Genomic DNA, 25,259 nt, shown 5'->3' on the forward strand with positions numbered 1-25,259 from the left:
TTTGTCACTAGTACAAACCCCTAAATTTATAAACCGAAGTATTGGACCTCGGGTCGTTCTCCCTAGGAATTACAATAAAGTGTCTTGTTATTGGTTGTGAGTTATTTTGGGGTTTTGAGATTATAGACAAGAAATGTAAATGGCAAAGGAAATAAACTAACAACTAACAAAGCTCTTGGCAAGATATAAGAACTAGAAGTCCTATCCTAGTTATCCTCTTCAATTGTGATAACAAATTGTCCATTGCTCCCACTTAGTTAACCTCTAACTATGGAGGAAAGTCAAGTGGATGAATCAATTTGATTCCTCAAGTCCTAATTAACTCCTAAAGGAATGACTAGCTTTAGAGGCATTCAAATCAATTAGCAACTTCCAATTATCAATCAACAAAGGAATTAGATAACTCAAGAGTCACTAATTACTCTACCTAGGCCAAGAGGAACAAAATCTATACTAAAACTAAAAGAGACATTTCATCAAACACATAAAGTGCAATAAAAGTAAACATTATTAAATGCAAGGATTAAAGGAATCTACAACTACAAAAACAAGAGATCAACAATAGAAAAGCAAAAGAAACACATTTATTAAGAAGTACCTTTTATTGAATTGAAAGAATGTAGAAGGAGCAATTCTAGATCTACAACAAAATCTAAGAACAACATAAAGGAAATTACAACAAAAGAATAGAAGAAGATGAATGTAGCAACAAGGAAATGAAGAGTAGAAGTAGAAGAATGAATAAAATCTAGATCTAAGAACTAAACCTAATCCTAATCCTAATTCTAGAGAGAAGAGAGAGCTTCTCTCTCTAGAAACTAACTCTAACTAATCCTAATGAGTGTGTATGAACTAATGAGTGGGAATCCCCCCTTTGCTCTTCAATCCTTGGCTTTAAATAGCATCTTTGGCACCAAAGTTGGTTAGGATTGGGCCCCACAACCCTTCAGAATTCGTTGGCCACGTTTTCATTAAAAAATCATAAACCAACATCGACGCGTACGCGCACAGCACGCGTACGCGTCATGGAGCAATTCGCAGGTGCGCGCAAGCGCCAGGTGCGCGCGCGCGTCCATGGGCGAGTTCAACTTCTTTGACTTTTCATGATTTCTCCACTTTGCATGCTTTCCTTTTCACTCCTTTGATCCATTCCTAGCCTTTTCAATCTGAAATCACTAGCAAACATATCAAGGCATCTAGTGGAATCAAAGGGAGATTAAAACCATCAAATTAAGGGTCTAAAAGCATGTTTTCATATCTAAGCACAAATAAGGAGACAATCATAAAACCATGCTATTTCATTGAATAAATGTGGGTAAAAGGTGATAAAATCTCTTAAAATCAATACAAGATAAACCGTCAAAACGGGGTTTGTCAACCTCCCCACACTTAAACCAAGCATGTCCTCATGCTTAAACCAAGAATGAAGTAAGGGTATGGCATTTATTTAATGGAAACTAACTAAATGCAATCTACCTATATGCAACTATCTAGATGAATGCAATTGCTTGGTCAAAATAAATTAATTCCCAAGAAGCATATATAAGCACAAGGGCAAAAGGTATTAACAACCATGCCAAACCACAATTGAATTGAGCTATTAAATATTTTTACAAACTTGCATGAAAGGAGATGATCATTGGTGGAGACATGTAATTGAGCATCAAACCCTCACCGGATGTATTTGCACTCTATTCGCTCAAGTGTTTAGGGTTGATTCACTCAATTCTTCCCTAATCATGCTTTCTAAGATTTGTTTTTCTTCTAACAATCGACATATATTTCATGCATGCATACAAGTATCATGAGGTCTTTTCTTTAGGTTGTAATGGGGCTAGGGTCAAGGTAGGATGCATATTTGGTTAAGTGAGTTTGAAATTTGAATCTTTGATAAGCCTAAACTTCTCACCTAACCTATGACATCCTATACAATTAAATTCCAACCTAACTACCCATTTTTCACTCTTTCACATACTCATGTATTCCTTTTTAATTTCACAACACCTATGCATTGATTTTATTGGACTATACTTTGATTTGGGGCATTTTGTCCCCTTTTTATTCCTTTCTTTTTTTTTCTTCTCTTTCTTTCTTTTTCTATATATTTTTTTTCTTTTCCATATTATTTTTTTTCTTTTTCTTTTGTTTTTCTCTTTTTTTTTTCTATATACAAGAATTTCAATGCATAAGGTTTTATATTTGATCAATACATGAGTATGTACCAAATTCTCAATATTTTCAACAAAATACAAAATACACCCTTTTATTCACCCAATATCCCAAGATTCCCACACTTGAATGATACTCACACACACTTGCCTAAGCTAATCAAAGATCCAAATAAGGACATTTATTGTTTTTCGCTTTAAGGCTTGTAATGTGCTAAAATTAAGAACAAATGGGTTAATCGTAGGCTCAAATTGGCTAACAAAGGAATATAAAAGGGTTGGCTATTTGGATAAGTGAGCTAATGAAATGATGGCCTCAATCATATAAATGCATGTATACACAAAATAATGGACATAAAGGATCAAACAAATCAAAGATTACATTCATAGAAAGAGAATAATGCACACAAGAAGGAAAATTAAGTGGTTATAAGATGTAACCACACCATTAGGCTCAAATCTCACTTGCTTGTGTTCTTAGCTCAAAAATATGATCCACAATATATATATATTTCAAGCAAGTTCTATGAAAAATTTTCACTCAAATCAATTAAGGTGCCCTATAGATAGAAATCTTGAAAATTTTCATTATTTTGACTAAGCTTATTGTGTATACATATGCAAAAATTAAGAGAATGCAAGTAAAAATCCTAAAATCCTAGAATGAAATGCAAAAGTGTTGGGATTAGAAACTTGTCACCCGAAATCGTCGAACGGTCGGACGACCTCCCCACACTTAAAAGTTTGCACCGTCCTCGGTGCACTCAAAGATGAGCAAGGGGGTACGATGACTCTCCGGATTGCTACGTGTTCTTTAGTCTTGCTTCCGTTATTGCTCGTGGTGTATTCATCATGAAAAACAAAAATATAACACCATAAGGTAAGGTAATACAAAAGCAAGGAAGCTAATTGTTGGAATGAGGTAAATCACTAGAATTGAGTGAATGAATTAGTGTGACATTAATGACAAATAAGTGTGTGAATTCTAAATTGCGCGGTTTAGAACACACTTAGCATAAAGTTATGTCACAAAGAAGCATGTACTTTACTCATTCTAGTATGCTTGAGATGTTTTAAGTGAACTTGTAAGGTAAAACAAGCATAAAGAAGCATGAAAGCATTCAAGCCAAACACATATGGATGCATCTAATCATAAATACAATGTATTAAGGTAAATGCACAACATCATCCATCAAGAGGTTGCCTAATCACAAATAAGGCTCAAATCACATGGTGGCCAAATCATGTAATTCAAGAAGAGTTACAAGCTCGAAGGCAATTCTCATCACTTGGTATTCTCAAAAGATAAGCAGAAAACTCAAGACCAAGTAGCAAAATATAACCTCAATCATAGGATCCAACAAAGATTATCTAAAACATTAATGCTAAATTAGCATTTAGGCATAAGGGGAAGAAATGCATAGTAAACAAAGTCAATATCAAGAAATAGAAAGAGGAGAAGAAAGAAATGTGGTGAAGGAAGGAAATCCACGCGTACGCGCGCATGCCGCGCCCGCGCGGATGGTTTATTTCGAGAGTGGCACGTACGCGTCATGTGCGCATGCGCGCAAGTGGGGTTGTGCCAAAGGCACAACGTTGGCGTGGCGTAGGCATAACTCTCTGGAAAATGTATGGAATGTGGAACTTCTCAATCCACGCGTACGCACGCATGGCGCGCGCGCGTGGGTGGTCGAAAATGCTTGATGCACGCGTACGCGTGAAGTGCGCGTACGCGTGGATGGTGCTCTGTTTTTCAAAAATTTTTGCTATGTTTTTGCACCAATCTAAGCATTCTAAATCTCCAAGCATCTACCAAAACACCCTAAAACCTTATTTAATATGATAAAATACTAATTAAACTCAACCAACTAATCTAAACATGAAATTAAACTAGTTCTAGCAATATGTACAAAAGAGAAAATGAAAGGATTTTACCATGGTGGGTTGTCTCCCACCTAGCACTTTTGTTTATTGTCCTTAAGTTGGACTTATGGGGAGCTCCTCATCAAGGTGGCTTGTGCTTGTATTCATCTTGGAACTCCCACCAATGCTTGGTTCTCCATTGTGCCCCAAGATTTCTTATGGATTGAGCCAAGTGTTGATGGAGTTCTTCACAAGCTTGGGGCTCCCAAAGTTGATCCTCTTCTTGTGATCCGGGGTCCCACACTTTGTTTTCACACCAGTCTTGAAGTTGATCATCATTAATCCATGTGGGTGGTGAGCAAGGTGAATTCTCAACAAAGTGACCAAACATCCTTCTAGACCTAAGCAATCTAGTTCTACACCAACTCTTACAATTAAGCTTTGAGTATGCAACCATGATGAACCTAGAATGATATTTCAAACCACTAACCATTTCCTTTTTACTCTTAAAGCCACAAATATATCTTAGTTGACCATCCGTCTCAAGCAAACCAATTCAAGGGAAATAAAAGCTTGAGCATAAGGAATTTACCCCTTGAATGAGAGAGTGGATGGTGGTGCTTGGGGAGAGGTATTTCCAATGTGCTAGTAAACTCCACTCCCTTGTTTGCTTCTTTGTCAATCTCCACCTCTTCATAACTTCTTCATTCCCAATCCTTTGTTCATCAACTTCCTCTAACTCTTCTCCATCACTCAAGTCATAAATGGGAGGTTGAGAGAAATCTACCTCCATATCACTTTCAAATTCATTGGAGAAGGTTCTTCAATTCAAAGGATTCTCACCAAGAAGATTGGATGCATGATCTTCATCACCAAGGAACTCATTCTTGCTTCATTCCTTCCAAGTCTTCATTCAAAAATTGTTTTGGAGATTGTGCACTTTCCTCCTCAACATCAAATTCATCTTCTTGGAGGGGTTTTCTTCAATTCTAAGTTCCCAAGGGGGTTCCGCATCTCCTAAGTCTTCAACCACTTCTTCCTCTTCTTCAATGGCCATAGGTTCCTCCAATTGTTCTAACACAAAAGTAGCATTCCTCATTCTCCAATTGTTCTAACAAAGTAGATTCCTCATTCTCCACCGGAGTTTCCAATCTCTCCTTCATGCTATGCTTTTCAATTGATTCTCCACATGTAACCATGGGAGTGCCTTGAGTACTCAAATATTGGAGACTAAATTGCTTACTACCTTGGTCAAAGTAGCCATAAATTCTAGTGTCTCCCTTTGCATTTCTCCTTGCCCTTGAAGTATAAGGCTAGGATTTCATCATTGAAGATTGAAGTGGATAAGAGGGTTCATTGTCTTGGAGAAAGGGTTCATTATAGGAAGGTGGTTCTTCTTGGTAAGGTGGTGGTGTGTATTGAGGTGGTTCTTGGGAGTATAATCTTGGAATTGCTTCTTGTATGGCTCATATGGTTCAAAAGGTGGTTGGTGTAGGATATGAATCATGGTATGGAGGTGTTTGGTGAAAATAGGCTTGAGAGTGGTTGAGGCTCATGTTGAGGATATGACTCATAGGCATATGGTGGTTCTTGAAAGTCACAAGGAGATTCACCATAGCCATTGGATTGGTGTGCATCATGGAATGGCTCTTCTTCATAGTGCATTGGTGGGGGTTGTTGCCATGAGGATTGATCATAAGCATATGGTTCCTCCCACCTTTGATTATCCCATCCTTGATACATTTCTTCATTGTAATCTCCACTTCCTACAACATAGTTGTAACTACACTCATAGCCAATATGAGAATTCATAATGGAAAGAGAAAACAAAAATCACAAGATATTGGAAAACAAGAGAAATAAAATTCTACAACTAGCAAATAAAGCAAAAAGCAAGATATTCACACTATTCACATATGTACAATAACCAATAACACAACACCATTGCAATTCCCCGGCAACGGCGCCATTTTGACGATTGGATTTTTGACGGTTTAGAATTTCACTAATGAAATCTCGTTGTAAAGTATAGTTCTAAACCAAACAATAATCCTTTCATACAAAGAGTTGTTTGTCACTAGTACAAACCCCTAAATTTATAAACCGAAGTATTGGACCTCGGGTCGTTCTCCTAGGAATTACAATAAAGTGTCTTGTTATGGTTGTGAGTTATTTTGGGTTTTGAGATTATAGACAAGAAATGTAAATGGCAAAGGAAATAAACTAACAACTAACAAGCTCTTGGCAAGATAAGAACTAGAAGTCCTATCCTAGTTATCCTCTTCAATTGTGAAACAAATTGTCCATTGCTCCCACTTAGTTAACCTCTAACTATGGAGGAAAGTCAAGTGGATGAATCAATTTGATTCCTCAAGTCCTAATTAACTCCTAAAGGAATGACTAGCTTTAGAGGCATTCAAATCAATTAGCAACTTCCAATTATCAATCAACAAAGGAATTAGATAACTCAAGAGTCACTAATTACTCTACCTAGGCCAAGAGGAACAAAATCTATACTAAAACTAAAAGAGACATTTCATCAAACACATAAAGTGCAATAAAAGTAAACATTATTAAATGCAAGGATTAAAGGAATCTACAACTACAAAAACAAGAGATCAACAATAGAAAAGCAAAAGAAACACATTTATTAAGAAGTACACATTTATATTTATTGAATTGAAAGAATGTAGAAGGAGCAATTCTAGATCTACAACAAAATCTAAGAACAACATAAAGGAAATTACAACAAAAGAATAGAAGAAGATGAATGTAGCAACAAGGAAATGAAGAGTAGAAGTAGAAGAATGAATAAAATCTAGATCTAAGAACTAAACCTAATCCTAATCCTAATTCTAGAGAGAAGAGAGAGCTTCTCTCTCTAGAAACTAACTCTAACTAATCCTAATGAGTGTGTATGAACTAATGAGTGGGAATCCCCCCTTTGCTCTTCAATCCTTGGCTTTAAATAGCATCTTTGGCGCCAAAGTTGGTTAGGATTGGGCCCCACAACCCTTCAGAATTCGTTGGCCACGTTTTCATTAAAAAATCATAAACCAACATCGACGCGTACGCGCACAGCAGCGTACGCGTCATGGAGCAATTCGCAGTGCGCGCAAGCGCCAGGTGCGCGCGCGTCCATGGGCGAGTTCAACTTCTTGACTTTTCATGATTTCTCCACTTTGCATGCTTTCCTTTTCACTCCTTTGATCCATTCCTAGCCTTTTCAATCTGAAATCACTAGCAAACATATCAAGGCATCTAGTGGAATCAAAGGGAGATTAAAACCATCAAATTAAGGGTCTAAAAGCATGTTTTCATATCTAAGCACAAATAAGGAGACAATCATAAAACCATGCTATTTCATTGAATAAATGTGGGTAAAAGGTGATAAAATCTCTTAAAATCAATACAAGATAAACCGTCAAAACGGGGTTTGTCAGTAAATTGAGTACCATTGTCTGTGGTGATGGAATAAGGTATCCCATACCTTGTGATGATGTTTTTGTAGAGGAATCTGCGACTTCTTTGGGCGGTGATAGTGGCTAATGGTTCTGCTTCTATCCACTTTGTGAAGTAGTCTATTCCCACGATCAAGTATTTAACTTGTCCTGGTGCTTGGGGAAAAGGACCTAACAAATCCATTCCCCATTTTGCGAAGGGCCAGGGAGAAGTGATACTGATGAGCTCTTCTGGTGGAGCTACGTGGAAATTTGCATGCATCTGACATGGCTGGCACTTTTTCACAAAGTCTGTGGCATCTTTTTGCAAGGTCGGCCAATAGAATTCTGCTCGGATTACTTTCCTGGCGAGTGACCTTGCTCCTAGATGGTTTCCGCAGATCCCACTATGTACCTCCTCCAACACCTCGGTGGTTCTTGAGGTCGGTACGCACTTTAGTAATGGCGTTGATATCCCTCTTCTGTAAAGGACATTTCTCACCAAAGTATAGTGTTGTGCTTCCCTTCGGATCTTTTTAGCTTCTTTTTCTTCTTTAGGGAGGATGTCGAATTTCAGGTATTCGACTAAGGGATTCATCCATCCGAGGTTTAAACCGACTACCTCAAGGGTCTCTTGTTTATCTTCTGTTTTTGCTACCGAGGGTTCTTGAAGGGTTTCTTGAATCAGGCTTCTATTGTTCCCCCCTGGTTTGGTGCTTGCTAGCTTGGATAGGGCGTCTGCTCTGCTGTTCATATCCCGAGTTATATGTTTGACCTCGGTTTCCGCAAAGTGCCCAAGATGTTCCAAGGTTTTTTCTAAGTACCTTTTCATATTGGGGTCCTTTGCCTGATATTCTCCGCTTATTTGGGAGGTCACCACCTGTGAGTCGCTGTAGATCGTCACCTTTGTAGCACCAACTTTCTCTGCTAACTTTAATCCGGCAATCAAGGCTTCATATTCTGCCTGATTGTTTGAAGTCGGAAATTCAAATTTTAAGGAGACCTCTATCTGGGTTCCTTTTTCATCTACCAATATTATGCCTGCGCCGCTCCCTGTTTTGTTGGAGGATCCGTCTACATAGAGTTCCCATGTAGTCGGTTTTTCCTCTTGTTCTCCTGCATATTCTGCAACGAAGTCGGCGAGGCATTGGGCTTTAATTGCTGTCCGAGTTTCATATCTCAAATCAAACTCGGAGAGCTCTATCGCCCACTGAACCATTCTTCCTGAAACATCCGTCTTTTGGAGGATTTGCTTCATGGGTTGGTTTGTGCAGACTCTTATTGCATGAGCCTGAAAGTAAGGTCGTAACCTTCGAGAGGCTATCACTAAGGAGTAGGCAAACTTTTCTAGTTTGTGGTACCTTAGTTCAGGGCCTTGTAGGACCTTACTGATGAAATAGACCGGGTGTTGCCCGACCTCGTCTTCTCTGATCAGGGCTGATGAAACAGCCCTGTTTGCTACGGATAGGTATAGGACGAGGTCTTTCCCCGGTATTGGTCGGGTTAAGATAGGAGGTTGGCTTAAGAACTTTTTGAACTCTTGGAACGCCTCCTCGCATTCCGAAGTCCATTTGAACTGGCATCCCTTCCTTAATAAGGAAAATAGTGGAAGGGATTTTAGTGCCGAGCCTGCCAAAAATCTGGAGAGGGCTGCAAGTCGGCCATTGAGCTGTTGAACCTCTCTCAAACAAGTCGGGCTTTTCATTTCTAGGATGGCTCTGCATTTATCGGGATTGGCCTCAATCCCTCTTTGTGTTAGCATAAACCCTAGAAATTTTCCTGCCTCCACCGCGAAGGCGCATTTTGCGGGATTTAGTCTCATCCCATGCGACCTTATAGTGTTGAAGACTTGTGAGAGGTCGGATAAGAGGTCGGCTTCTTGTTTGGTTTTTACTAACATGTCGTCGACATATACTTCCATTAGGCTCCCTAGATGAGGGGAAAACACTTTATTCATCAGCCTTTGATACGTGGCTCCTGCATTCTTTAGTCCGAATGGCATGACCACGTAGCAATAATTGGCTCTTGGCGTGATGAAAGATGTTTTCTCCTGGTCTGGTTCATACATCGGGATTTGGTTATATCCCGAGTATGCATCCATGAATGATAGGTATTGATACCCCGAGCTGGAATCCACCAGGGTGTCAATACTTGGTAGGGGGTAAGGGTCTTTAGGACATGCCTTATTCAAGTCGGTATAGTCGACGCACATTCTCCATTTACCATTCTGTTTTTTGACTAGCACTACATTGGCTAGCCATGTTGGATATTTGACCTCTCTGATGAAGCCGGCTTCCAAGAGGGCCTGTACTTGTTCCTCCACTATTAGGGCTCGTTCCGGGCCGAGCTTGCGCCTTCTTTGTTGTACAGGTCGGGATCCTGGGTAAACCGAGAGCTTGTGGGACATGAGCTCGGGATCAATCCCGGGCATGTCGGAGGCTTTCCATGCGAAGAGGTCAGAATTAGCTCTCAGGAGTTCACCCAACCTTTGTTTTAGGGTTTCCCCTAGGTTGGCTCCTATGTAGGTGTTTTTTCCTTCCTCCTCTCCGACTTGTATCTCCTCGGTTCTTCCTCCCGGTTGGGGTCGCAGCTCTTCTCTGGCCCTTGTGCCGCCGAGCTCTATGGTGTGGACTTCTTTGCCCTTTCCTCTCAGGTTTAGGCTTTCATTGTAGCATTTTCTTGCCAATTTTTGGTCTCCCTTCACCGTTGCTATTCCTCCTGGGGTTGGGAATTTCATGCAAAGGTGGGGAGTAGATACCACTGCTCCAAGGCGATTAAGGGTAGTCCTGCCGATTAAGGCGTTGTAGGCTGACCCTTCATCGATGACTATAAAGTCTATGCTCAGAGTCCTTGATTTTTCCCCCTTTCCAAAAGTGGTGTGAAGGGGTAAGAATCCCAGCGGTTTTATTGGCGTATCCCCTAATCCGTATAGGGTGTCGGGGTAGGCTCTCAATTCTTTTTCATCTAACCCTAGCTTGTCGAAGGCGGGCTTGAAAAGGATGTCCGCCGAGCTTCCTTGGTCTACTAGGGTTCTGTGGAGATGGGCATTGGCTAGGATCATAGTTATCACCACGGGATCATCATGCCCGGGGATTATCCCTTGCCCATCTTCTTTTGTGAATGAGATAGTGGGGAAGTCGGGTGTCTCTTCTTCGACTTGGTAGACTCTTTTGAGATGTCTTTTGCGAGAGGATTTAGTGAGGCCCCCTCCCGCAAATCCTCCTGAGATCATATGAATATGTCTCTCTGGAGTCTGCGATGGTGGATCCCTTCTATCCATATCATCTCGCTTTCTTTTTCCATGGGTGTCCGACCTTTCCATGAGATATCTATCAAGCCGACCTTCTCTGGCCAGCTTTTCTATCACATTTTTAAGGTCGTAACAGTCGTTGGTGGAGTGACCATATATTTTATGGTACTCGCAATAATCGCCGCGGCTTCCCCCTTTTTTATTTTTAATAGGTCTTGGGGGTGGCAGCCTTTCGGTGTGGCAAATCTCTCTATATACATCCACTATAGAAGTTTTTAGAGGAGTATAAGAGTGATATTTCCTGGGCCTTTCGAGACCGAGTTCTTCCTTCTTCTTGACTTCCCTTTCCCTCTCCTTAGATGAGGGAAGGTGTCCAGGTCGCCAGCTCAGGTCTCTTAATTTTGCATTCTCTTCCATGTTGATGTACTTTTCAGCCCTTTCTTGTACATCACTTAGAGAAACGGGGTGCCTTTTAGATATGGACTGTGAGAAGGGGCCTTCTCTGAGCCCATTGACTAGCCCCATTATGACTGCCTCTGTGGGCAGGTCTTGGATCTCCAAACATGCCTTATTGAACCTTTCCATATAGGCTCGCAAAGACTCTCCGACCTCCTGTTTTACTCCCAGGAGGCTCGGTGCATGTTTTACCTTATCTTTCTGAATTGAAAACCTCATCAGAAACTTCCTCGAGAGGTCTTCAAAACTGGTGATTGATCTTGGTGGGAGGCTATCGAACCACTTCATTGCCGCTTTTGATAAAGTGGTCGGGAAAGCCTTGCATCTCGTAGCGTCGGAGGCGTCAGCTAGATACATCCGACTTTTAAAGTTACTTAGGTGATGTTTTGGATCTGTGGTCCCATCATAGAGGTCCATATCAGGGCTTTTGAAGTTTCTAGGAACTTTTGCCCTCATTATGTCCTCGCTGAATGGATCTTCCCCGCCCGGGAATTGATCTTCTTGGTCGTCGCGAGAGTTGTGACCCTTGAGGGAGGACTCTAGCTGTAAGAGTTTTCTTTCTAACTCTTTTCGCCGTTCCATCTCCTCTTTGAGGTATCTTTCAGTTTCTTTCTGCTTCTCCCGCTCTTGCTCCAATTGTTCTAAGCGACTGTGGACTAACCCCATTAATTCAGTTACGTGTGATGGTCCACCTTTTCCCGATTCTCGCTCGTCTGAGGGGTTTGCCTTCGGGTTTTTTACTCCGGAGGTGCCCTCTCTATTTTGATCATTAACTTCCTGGTGGAGGGTCACATCCACATTGTCGTTACCTGCGTTCAGATTCTCTTCTTCGGAATCCGTTTCCGCATGTACTTCCTCGTGGGATCTATCCGCCATCGATGGATGATCTCTCGGGTCCCCGGCAACGGCGCCAATGTTACGGTGGGTAACCGGAGATAAATGCAACGGATGGCGTTGAGTGGCCCAAATGTGTGAAGGAGGAGAAACCCGGATGGATCAGCAATTCGGGAGGCTCCGTCCGACTTGCGCGCGTGAAGGAATGGGGGGTGGTACCTGCAAAGACACTCCGATGCTTAAGTTAGCAAGAGTGTGAGCAGGTCTAGAGAGTATTGGGCTTAGAAATACCTGATTGGTGTCAGTGTACTTATAGTGGTGAGCCAATAACCACCGTTGGTGTAGTGCCGTATCTTTAGGGTGTTAACCGTCCCATTATCTTGGGGAGGTTAAGATATGGCTTTATGAAGTGGTTAGAGAGATTTTCGGGGCGGTTACTCATTTGAATGAGTGTTTATCTGCCAGCTAATCTCATAACCGACTTCTTCATACTAAGTCGTGGTTGACACCGACTTCTTGAGTGGAGGTCGCTGCTTTGCTAGGCTTAATCTATTGGATCAGGCCTTTTGGTTGGACCTGGACCTTTAACATTGGGCCAGGATATGAACAATATATATATATATATATATATATATATATATATATATATATTTTTCTTTCTTTTGTCGCACCAATCAAGAGGGGTGAATTATATATATTTTATATCTAATATGTATTTTGTATAAAATAATTTACTTAATATCTAATTTTTAATGTATATAATTTTTTTTCTTTATTCTGTCACAGCAATCAAGAGGAGTGAATTATATATATATTTAATAAAAACAAAGCGTGTTATTCAGGGTGAAGTTTGAATATGAAAAACGTTGCATCCATGGCATTAATATTATTAAGTATTCGTTGAAGGAAGAGAAGGATTCTCATTTGAAAACACAAGAACAAAAAATGAAAAGAGAACGGGACTTTTAATAAAGATCAACGAATTGAATGAGAAGCTAAATGTGTTCACTGTTCACTGTTCACTGTTCAGTAGTGCAGTGCTCTGTGTATGTGTCACCATTAACTCTCACAATCATAACCAACCATACCATTTTGGATTTTATAATTATTTCAAATTCTTAAGAGTTAGTTTTTGAAATATAATTCTTTTAAAATTTTATATTTTTTTTTGGGGGTTAAGAGTTGGTTAATTAAAAGGGATTAGTTAATATTGATATCAAATCTAAATCAAATAAGTCAATTTAATCGAAAAATATGAATTAGATTCTTAATCGACCTAATTTAATATAATACATATAATTAAATTATATTTTATATATTAATTTAATTAATTTTAATTTAATCCATTTGACCAATAATCTATCGATTAAATCAATGATCTAAAGTCTTGATTGCAAGATCGATTTTTAATAATTATGCTTTTCATTAAACATTTGACTCTAATCGAGTTAAGTATTATAAAGTTAAGGCAGTAAAATCCCTCTTTTCAAAAATGTATCTAATGTAATATTTTTTAGGGCAAAATATATAATATTATTTTGGTTTCAATGTTTAAACTACGTTTTAAATTAGTCTCTACTATTTTAAATATTTATTTTAATTAAATTAAATAAATTTAATGTTTTTTATAGTTATATTTGACACAGATTATTAATAAAATAAGTAATGTAAACGTTAATATTATTAGTTTAAGTCATATCTTTTTATTCTTGTATATTAGACAAATATAATTAAAAATTTATTGTAATATTTTTTTTATATTCTTTTTTTACAAAATTCCAAATCTTAATGATGTTTTTTGTTTGCATTTTCATTTTCATTGTCTTCTGGTTTTTGGATTTTAAGAAGAAAAAAGTGAAAACAAAAAAATTTGTTTTCTGTTTTCACATTTTGTTTTTACTTTTTCTTTTATAAAATTCAAAAAACAGAAAAACACCAAAAATAAAAGTAAAAAATAAAAATGCAAACCAAACAAACTTTAGTAATTAAACATTAACTTCCAAAATCAAAAGAAAATTATTTACATTTGTGATAATTGGTGAATCGATTTCACTTACATATTAAAATCAAATGTTATTACCTGTCTTTTCAATATACTAATTGTTCGCTTCAAATTTAATGGTGGACAATATTAAATCTATTTAAAATTTGTTAAAACTAAAATAAGGTTTGAAACATTAAAGATAAATTTAAAATATTAAGATAAAAATAATATTTTATCCTAAATTTTATATAAAAAAAACCACGCAATATTATTTACGCAGTAAATTTTTATTTGATAGACATTAGAGTGAAATACAATACAATAGAATCAGTAAATTCAAAACACGGTTACTCTAATTATAGTAGATTGAAACTTTTTCACGAGATTCTCCTTTTCCAGTGACCCCATCACTCTGCCACAATTCACAACCTCACATATTGTGGGATCCATATATATGTAACTCTCTTTTCTATTGGCATATAATTATATATTACAAGTATCTGAAAAGTGAAAATCTGATTGAAGCCATCTCGATGATCTTGATAGTGAAATGTTGGTTTTTTAAGTATTTTTGGGTGAGGGTGTAAAGATGGAGTCAAAATATTCATAAATAAATAAATATGTTGTTATGTAAAATTATAAATTAAATTTATTTATAAATTATTAGAAACTTAGGTGCAATCGACTTTACGTGAAGTTAATACTTGAGAACTGTTAGATGATTTGATTGATTTGACTAAATTTTTATCTAACGGCTCTCAAATATCAACTTTACATGAAGTCGACTTCATTTGAGTTTTCACTTTATAAATTTTTTTATTGTAAAATTTAAGTAGATAACACACCTTAAATATTAATTTAGAAAATAAGAATCGTCTCATACTAATAAATACTATTAGATTTTTAATTTCAGATAATATATAATTTTATACTTTTCAAAACTAAATATAACCATTTACAATTTATTCAATAAAAAAATAATTTCATTTTAAATCTTTAATCTAAAGTGTAAGTCTATATATATATATGATGGGAAATGGAATAAAATATTCCATAAAAAACTCTATACATATATATTATATAATTTATAAAAATGTTTCTAACAGATTTATTATGAAATCAAAACTGCCGCTACATAATAAACATTCTAATAATTAACATTCTAAATCAATAGATAATAGTAAACAAATAAACGAAAAGGGAAAAAATATTTACTTGACCAAGCTTGAATAATTTTGATTCATCCATTGTTGGCAACATTATTATTATTATAATAATAATCATGAAACGGTGAAGAATGTGGTGTGAAATAAGGAGGGGAAGCACAAGGTGTTGAAAACGGTGTCGTTTCATTCACTAACAAGTCACCATTACCATCGTCGTTTACCACCACCACCACCTCACTCAACGACACCGTTTTAACGGCACTGCATTCTCCACTCTCAGAATCAAAGCCTTCTCTCTCTTCTTCTTCCTTTATTGTGAACAGCACCCTTGAAATTCCATAGTGACACTGGTACTTCATCACCTACAATAATAATAATAATAATATGCTATATACATAATCCTAATTATATTTAATAATATTATTTATTTATTTTATAAATAATGGTTTCGTTTGATTCATGTAGTCGACTCCACCCAATAAAATAAGATTTTTTTGTTGTTGTTTGTATATCATATAACTTAGAATCATAATAAAATCATGCCTATTATTACTAAATAAAACACAAATTTTCTATATTGATAAATAATTATAATTATTTAAGTACATAGAAAAAAATGAAGAAATAATGAAAATGTTATTATTATTTATTACTTAAAAGTTTTTCTATAAATTATTACCTGTTGTTCGAGCTCAAATTCAAGTTCAAGCTCGCGTTCTCTCTCAGCAATGAATGATGAAGAAGGTGGTGATGAGGTTGGGAGGGAATGCTCCTGCGGCTCCACACGGGAGCGGGGGCGGTAGCTACGGCGGCGACGCCACAAGAAGTAGAGGATCTCTACCATGAGGGCGGTTAGTGTGACGGCGATGACAACGGTAACGGCGGTTCCTAAGTTGTTTAGGCCCATCATAGTGGTCAAGCAAGATGAAAGCAACAACGTTGGTGTTTGAAGTTTGATTCTACTTTGGTTTTGGTGTTTGTGTTTTAAGGTGTATGTTTGCTTTTCGTTAAAAGAAAAGAAAAAGAATTAATTGAGAAATGGGGTATGGTGTTTTTTTTAGGCAAAACATTCAAATAAATGTGTTTCGGTAACGTTTCAAAAACATAATTATAATAGCTTGAGGAATTGAAAGAGAAATTAAATTTGCGCCTTCTATGGTTAGTTCAACTTTCATGTAAGAACAAGTAGGATTTGTTATCGGGTGAAAACTCAGATGAAGTCGATTTTACGTGAAGTTGATATTTGAGTGCTGTTAGATAGAAATTTTGTCAAATCAGTTAAATCATCTAACGGTTCTCAAGTATCAACTTCACGTGAAGTCGACTGCATATATGGATTTGAATCCTCTAAAGTTTGAATTTTATTTTAGAGAGTAAGGTGTGATCTCTCACCATTGATTTCATAGGTGGGACTAAAAATAAATATGAAAAAGAAATTATTTAAGGGTAGAAGATCATACTTTACTCTCTAAAGTGAAATTCAAACTTTAGAGGATTCAAATCCGCATTTGAGTTTCTACCTTATTAAAAATATACAACTGAAATTTTTAATTGGAAAAAGATAAAAAAATAATTAATGTGTATGCAATGATAATAAATATATATAAATTTACTTCATCTATAATTCTTCCACTTGATAGAAAATTCATACAGTATATTTATATTTATTAGTTTAATTAGAATAAAATGGTCAATTCTCATAACTTTTTAAGTTTTAAAGTTGTTAATATAGGAATAAATTTCAATATTGTTTTAATGAGTTTATATATACTATGAATTATGATATAGACATGTATATATACTACTAAGGATTTAATAAGTTCTATATATAATGAATTAATTATGTTGATGTTAAATAACGTTATTACTGTTAGTTCAGACTAAATAGTTATATATAATTTTGATTTTTATTGAAAAGTAATTATCAGTAACTTTACTCTAGTAATAATATAAATATATAATTCATGGTGTCATGCTGGTAATTAAAGGGGTTTTAATTGTGGCAGATGGATAGTTGGATGGAAAGCGATGTTTATGTTTAATTTTCTCTCGGAAATGTGGGTGTTATTATTGCAATGATGTTACCCCTTTTTTTTTAATAACTGAAAATATTTTAAAAACCATTAAACTGAAAAAATATATATACACTATGATGTTTATATTTTTAAAAAATATTATTAAAATTAAAATAATATTTTTTTATTATTTAACAAATTTTTTAAAAAAATATTATTAAAATATAAAAAATAACTATAATTTTTATAATATTCATATAACTATTATAGTCCTCATAAACATAGGTATACTAGAATCTATTAGTTAGATTTGCTTAGTAATGAGTTTGGTTTTAAAATCTAGTTTAGTATACTAGATTCTGATTGCAACACTTAATATTAAAGTAGGGTTTAGTAAGGAACTTATAGGGGAGAATGATAATTATCAAGTTTACTTGCAAGTTGCAACCTTCTATCTTCTTGTTGGTATTCTATTGACCAATCTATTATTTCCCTAAGCTTTTGTGGGGTGTATTTTTATTTTTATTTTATTTTAGATAGATTGAATAATTTTCAATTCTAAGACACAATGTATTAAGAGGCACAAAGTTTTACCATTTGAACTAAGCCTCAACTACAAGCTTATATGGTTAAGTGCAAGTCTTTTATTTTTTTTTTCTATAAGATGGATTAAACAGTTCTCCATCCCTTTTTTAGGCTCCGTATTAGTTTTTTTTTTGTTTTTATATTTTTTATCATATTTTTCAATTCAATAAAAATTTGTCGCATGATGATTAAGTCGATTCTATAATTCTAAGTTCATTCTATACTGGATCAGACCAAAATAGGGTTATATACATTTTCATTATGAGAAAAGAGTCATTCGAACATATTTAAATAGATACTATATTTATATATAATAGATTTCTGCTTTGTTCTGATCCATTTAGAATTAGAAATAGGCGTAATCGGACCGCTTTTTATATATCTATCATTATTTTGGACTCTATTTATTTTTTTGACTTCTATTGAATTGAGAAATAGATTTGATTGTCCATTTTTTTTATAGAATATATATAAAATATACTGGCCAATAAATTATTGTATGTAAGTATGTAAGAAGTCCTCCATCTTAGTCATTGCAAACTACTATAATCAAAGGAGGGAGCCGAAAGAAGAGCCCAAGACGAATAAAACTAGGAAAAAGTTATGTTAGATAGCAAGCCCATTTGATATTTATCTGTGGGCTTTATGGGCTTATCACTGTTTCTTTTTATCCAAACTAGTAAAGAGTGCATAACATGGAGCTTGTGGACTTAAGGCCTATTTATTGACCCAAACGAAACTCAAGGCCTCTCAGATCAGACCCAAAGGCTATCTTAATTCTCAAGCAACCTCTTCATGCATGCAGAAATAAATTTTCGATGCCGTCCAAAAATAATGTTCAATGATGTTACTATCTCGAGACCAAAAAAAAAATGATGTTACTATCTTAGACTCAAAAAAAAAAAAAATTGGTTGAACGTTAATTTTAAAAAACATTCTAAGATATACATACTTGTCGTTTAAATTAAGTGGCAACTGTTATAAAGATGGAGAGTTAGTTATAATGGATTAGTTAGTGGTTAATATAGTAGTCTGTTAAAAGAGGTTAATTTAGTTACTTCCGTTAGTTACTACAACACATTTCCGTTGCATATCTAAACTGCAAAAACTCAACTTGCTCATAAACTCTTGATCAATAAGTTAGGAAGTTAAATTTTTTTAATTAATATCGGCCAACTTTTTATAATTCTAAAGTCTGAATTTTAAACCATAAATTTTAAATATTTAAAAAAAAGTAAAAATAAAAATTAATTTCCTATATTTGTTCATAAAAATTTTATTATTTTTTCCACATTGTTAGCACACACATGCGCTTTAGGAAAATGACACAACAAACATAAAAAGCCGAATTATTGGGACCTTGGAGATCTCCATATATTATTCATATAAGATTGATTTATTGAATTTTCTACAATTCTACCCCCACAAGCTAGAAGCACATGTTATTCTCTTTTGACCACTTCCTTTAATTTCTCCATCAAAGACCACTTCCCCATGCATGCATGCAATGCAAAAAATATATATATGTATATGCATGGTTGTAGTATATATAGTTATTATTATTAATTAGTGGTGGTACCTCCCTCTATCTTTCTGAATGCATGGCTCAAATAAATAACTTAGAGATCTGAAACAGCAGCACATGAAAGTACCTTGCATTGGATCCTCCAATCTTCATATATATCACTTTCAAATAATCATAAACTTCATCAAAAGCATATCCAATTGAGGATAAACATCAACAATATTACTCCTAGTAATGCCAATTTCTATATATATATTTTGAATTTGTGTGGTAACATATATATATCTGATACTTAAATGTTGATATAAAGATATATATATTTTTTAAAAAATTATTCATTTTATATTGATAGTGTATATATATAAATTAATCTCTTTTCTTATTGATTTGTTTAAATAATTGCATTTGTAATAGTGTAAATAAATTTTAGAATCATTATCCTAATTCCTACCTCTAGATTTGTCATCTTTATGTGTATACACCACGTACTAGAATATTACTACTAATTATTCCTATATATTCTTCTTACCACTATATTATTTATATATCTTGATTCATTCCATTTGAAAACTATTACTAATAATTCTCCTTTTTATTATTGTATTTTTAATGTGATAATGTGTGGCTTTAAGAAATGAATAATACTAAGCTCAACCATTTTTTTCTTTCTTAAAAAGAGTTTAATTTTTATAGAATAATTTACATTGTCATTTAATTATTATATTTCCAAAAAAAAAAATTATAAGATGTATTTCTTCGTTATACATATTCATGGTAATAAATTCTTTTCAAAGTACCTCCAATATCAATTAATCTTTGATAATTAACCAAAATTGTTACTCACTAATTTTTGAGATAGAAATATAAATTTTAAATTTTGACTATAAATAATTCTTGAAAATAAATTACTATTAAAAATTAAATTTTAAAATTTTAAACAAATATATAAATAATATATTTTTATGAATAATTTTCAAGAATAAATTAAAATTTCTTTAAACAAATAAATGCCATTAATATAAAAATTTCTCTTCTATATACATCCAAATTAAAATATGTAGATGTATGATAATTTTGGATCCGAGACTTTTCCTTACTTTCATGTAGAAATCAGCCACAAAGATTTTTCTTTTTTTTTTTAAAGGAAAAAAAAAAGGTTGGAGCGGGAGAACATATTGTGAGAGTAGTAAAGGGTATAAAATGGAGGGTTTGGAAAATGACATGAAGCAAAAGAACGATATATTCATCATCTTCCCTTTCTTAAAGTCTGCGAAAGGGTTCTTCAAATATGTGTGGAAACTTTGTCTCCATGCAATCCTAAATTGTTGTCTTTTGTAGATGCCAATAACCCTTTTAATTTCTTTTGGTGGGTCTCAAAGGGTCTTAATCTCTCTCTCTCTCTCTCTGCCTTTTAATTTGTTGAAAAACGAAACAAAAACAAACAACTTGGTATTCGATGCATTCTCTTCTTCACTTCACTTCACGTGGAATCATTTCATGCTTTAATTTGATTCTTTTCTTTTTGAGAAAACAAAATAAGTAAAACTCAATTTATTTGCACTCCTTGCATTATTAGTTAGATATTTTTCCATTTACCTAATTATATTTGAAGTTTATATATACCTCAAAATCTTATCTAAACAATCTGAATAATATATATATATAGGTACAATTAACTTCATGTAAAGTTGATTATTAAAAACGGTTAAATAATTTGATTAATTTGATTAAATTTTTATCTATAAATTCTTAATTATCAACTTTACGTAAAGTTGTTTCTAAAACAAATTGTTTGTACGTGTGTGAAAAAATTTAGCTATTAATCTTGCCAAGGGGGGGAAAATTACTGATTAACATTGACACTTATTAAGGATATTTTGATAGAAAATATAAAATAAATTAATTTGTTCGTTTTTATACATTATATATATATATTGGAAAAATCAAAATTTTTCATGTCATCACTATTTTAACAAAATACTCTTAGGATCATACTCTTTAGATAAATCTTAAAGAAAAAGAAAGAGAGTTTATTCTAATTTTAAATCAATTCATTTATTTATTATTGTATAAAATGTAAAACAATTATCTAAATGTATAATTATTGTTCTTATCCGAATTCATTTTTTTATTATTGTATAAAGTGTAAAATTAATTATCTAAATGTATAATTACTGTTCTTATCCGAATTGAAGTTAGGGATTTACATTCCAAAAGGAAGCAAGTTTGAAAATAACCCAAATAACAAATCCAAACTAAGATGACAATAATCCTACTTGGCCCATATACATTGACCTTGTAATCCGAGAGGAATTGGAGAGCAAGCTAAATATTCTTTACATGCGGATCTACTGCAAGTAAGAGGTAGAGGTAAATACAGATCGAATTGATTTGGATTTAAAGCGAAATTAGAATTGAATTAATTAAATTGTAATTAGTTCGATTTAGTTTGGATTTATGTTTTTTTGTGTATACATTCAAACCAAACTAAATCGATTAAGAACGAATTGGTTCAGTTCAGGTAATTAGATATCCGATAAAATAAAAATTCATAAAAAAAATGAAATTTATATTTTAAAAATTCTGTAAGTACAATAAATATGTAAAATTAATAGAAATAATTTGAACATGTTAAACATCAAATATATTTAAAACTAAACACATTAAAATCAAAACATATTAAATACTAAAAACATTAAAATCTAAACATATTAAACACTAAACACAATAAAAGTTAAATACAAAAATACAATAAAAAAAATTTAAAATCATTAAAAGACATATATATTTTTTAAATTTTTATTTTTTTATTTAATTAATACATAGTCAGATCTACGAGTTAGTTCGAATTTCGCACTCCAAAATTATTATCGAAATCAATTATTAAAAAAAAACTATTAATTTAATTAAGATTAGACCCAAACCAATTTAATTGGTTCGATTTGAGTTCAAATGAATATTCAGTTCCACTACTCACCTCTAATAGGAGGAGTAACTTTGCATCATGCAAAATAATTACTAATACCTCTATAAAAATAGAGTGCAATAAACTACACTCTATTATTAATAATATTGACACTACGGAGAATAATAGAGTGTAAATACATATAATTTGGAATTTATTTTTTTATTATTAATTTTATTTTCCAATTTTCTTGTCAGTTTCTTTTAAGTTTCTATTCTTAGCTTGTTCATTTATTTTCCAATTCCTATTTATTTTCTAGTTTCAAACATTTCCCTTCTCAATTTCATTTCAAGTGGTATGATTGTGCCAACAATAATAATAAAGTTATTCTTTTTTATTACTATATTGCAAAGTATTCGACATCTATAATCGATAATTTTATCGAACTCTTTAAAAGAAAAGTCGTATCTCCTTCTTAAATTGAGATTTTGATAGAAATTCGATCAACATCTCCCTATTAAATTTAAAAAACCGAATTTTAAACAAAACAATAATTTAATTCTAATTCTTCTTTATTCATATACCTACTGATTTTGGTATCAGAATTCTTTATATAATTAGATAATGTTCCCTCAACTATATATATTATTCAAGAATAGACAGAAACATTTTAAATCCAATCTCCATTAGCAGTTCGGAACAATTACATTTACAAAATGTAAGACCAAATTAAAGTCAAAATAAATGTTTAAAACTTTATGAGGAACAAGTGGCGGTAGATAGATATGTGCAATTTTTAGGAGCACCGGCCACAATTATTTGAACAAATTAGAAAGACATATCTTGAGAAAGTAACATGATAAGGGCTTCCAAAAAGTGATTTAGGTATATATCAAATTTTATGGTGGTTAGAGAAAAAAAAAGTTTCCAAAGTAAAGTGATGAAGCACAAGGATGGCTCTTAAAAGCATAAGGAGAGAAAAAAAAAAGATAACCAAAGTAATAAATTAAAATCAATTGAATTGAGTTATTGGCTCCAAAAAAACATAGGAGAGTGTCTTGCTTGCCCTAATAATAATGAGTGTGTCTCTTATCCTAAACTAACTTTATATATATAAATATAAACACATTCAATATCAATATATTAATTATATTTCAATCAATGTACATATATATTAATTGCATTGTGATGGTTAGGGCAAACAAACAAATGTTACCAATTAATAATAATAAAGAGAAGATCACTTATAGAAGTGTATATATATCTTTCGAATTTCCTTGATTTTGTTTCTCTATTGGATGAACTGAGATAAGGTCAATTAATACTTTAAAAAGATACATAGAGATATATTTTTAAAAGATTGATGTAATCTTTGATGAGCTTTTCTCAATTTCTTTTTATGTTTTTTTTAACCTATTCTACACAGTCATATATTTAAATAATACCAATATAAAAAACTTACGTTTTAAATTTATTTTTTATTTTAAATTCTAATTTTAATCTTAAACTCTCAAAAACATAAAAGTTAAAAATAATTTTATAATAAAAATTGGCTAATATAAATTAATTTCTTATACTAATATTCATATTTTAAACGCAAATTCCATTTTTATTCTTTACCCTTGTTTTTCTTCTCGTTGAAATTATGGTTCATTTGCAATCACAAATAGTTCAAGTCCAAATTATTGGGTCTATAGGAAAAGTAAAAGGCCGCAATAAAGAAAGAATATATGGCACATATAATTGTAAAAGCTATACTCAATGAATAATGCCAGAAGCCTAAAAGGTTTTATCATTTTTGTCTTAATTAACGGCAAAAGAAGAACCTTAAGGAAGCTCACATATTCTATATGCCTCTCCAAATTTCATGCTTTTTTTCTTTTTAATTCGTATGCTTTTTCTTATGGGAAGTTTACAGCAAGCAATGATATTTTAGAAAAAGATGTTAAAAAAAAAATCTTTGAATTGTATAGCTTTAATTAATTTTGTATTGTATTGTCTTAAATTATTTTTCTTAACTATTATTATAAGTACAAAAATTCGATATTCCGTGTAATTAAAAATAAAAAATGTTCCAATAAATAGCTTTTGATTATAATAACTAGATTCTTCCTAGTTATTATTTGACAAAGAATAATTCAAAACCACTTCATAAAAAATTAAACTATATAGTTTTTTTCTTAGTGGCAAAAAAGAAGCAAATTAGGAATATTTTTTCAAACTACATGTCAACCTTTCCATCAATATCCTTTGTCACTTTAAGAGATATATATCTTAGCACTTGCTTGCTTCCATTTATGTTATTAATAATAATAAATAATTTTTCTCTAACTCTTAAGCAAAAGTGATGATAGTTAGTGATATGATATGAACCATCCAAATTGTCCTAAAAAAAATAAAAATGCATGTATTAAAGTAAACTGTGGAAGCAAGGGTTGAATAACAGCCACAAATGGGTGTAAAAAAGCAAAGAGCTTTGTTGTAAAAGGGGAAACCACTTTTCATATTTATTCCTTCTAATTCTGTATATTTTTTTATCTTGTTAGAGTTATCTAAGTATATATAATACAACCATGTGCCAACTTTGTCTTCCTGCTTTTGAGGGAAAACAGATTCCATTTACCATATTCTTGATTACCTTCCCTTTAATCTAGGATATTTTTCATACTCTTACTTATATTGAATAATGTGTTCAATAATGTGTTACATTATTGACATGATATTATTTTTTTTAAATTTAATTAAACAGATAAAAAGAAATACATAAAAAGTTATATTTTTAATAATTATATTTTTTTATAAATGTAAATATGTAATTAAAACCATGTGTGTAAACACTAAATATCTCATAGCAGTATCAATAATATAGAGTTAATAAATAGGAGTATGTGTCTTGTAGTGTATTATATTAATATCGAGAAATGTTGTTTAGTCAATAACTGTTTAATCTTTAATCAATTTTTAAATCTAAAAAATCAATTATATTAATCTTAGAGAATTAATCTCCAACTCAAATTAAAATTTGATTTTCATTCCTAAAATCTCTCTCACCAAATCTCTCAAAATAA

The 25,259-nt window shown here is 33.1% G+C and overlaps 1 protein-coding gene across 1 annotated transcript; it reads right to left on the bottom strand.

Moving 5' to 3' along the window:
• Positions 1 to 15,130: 15,130 nt before the first annotated feature.
• On the bottom strand, positions 15,131 to 16,204 carry LOC130959916 (uncharacterized). Its single transcript, XM_057885342.1, has 2 exons — positions 15,841 to 16,204; positions 15,131 to 15,523 (listed from the first exon to the last, which is right to left on the bottom strand). The coding sequence occupies exons 1-2, from the start codon at positions 16,069 to 16,071 to the stop codon at positions 15,236 to 15,238; spliced, it is 519 nt and encodes a 172-aa protein (XP_057741325.1). The 5' UTR covers positions 16,072 to 16,204; the 3' UTR covers positions 15,131 to 15,235.
• Positions 16,205 to 25,259: the final 9,055 nt, after the last annotated feature.

This window comes from Arachis stenosperma, chromosome 2 (assembly GCF_014773155.1).
Source record: "Arachis stenosperma cultivar V10309 chromosome 2, arast.V10309.gnm1.PFL2, whole genome shotgun sequence".
In the NCBI taxonomy this organism is placed as follows: Eukaryota; Viridiplantae; Streptophyta; class Magnoliopsida; order Fabales; family Fabaceae; genus Arachis; species Arachis stenosperma.

Bases quoted from the DNA above. Each gene is read 5' to 3' on its own strand.
- LOC130959916 (XM_057885342.1), bottom strand. From the start codon at position 16,071: ATGATGGGCCTAAACAACTTAGGAACCGCCGTTACCGTTGTCATCGCC. The intron at 15,524-15,840 runs GTAATAATTTAT...TTATTATTGTAG, and splicing joins AATTTGAGCTCGAACAACAG to GTGATGAAGTACCAGTGTCA.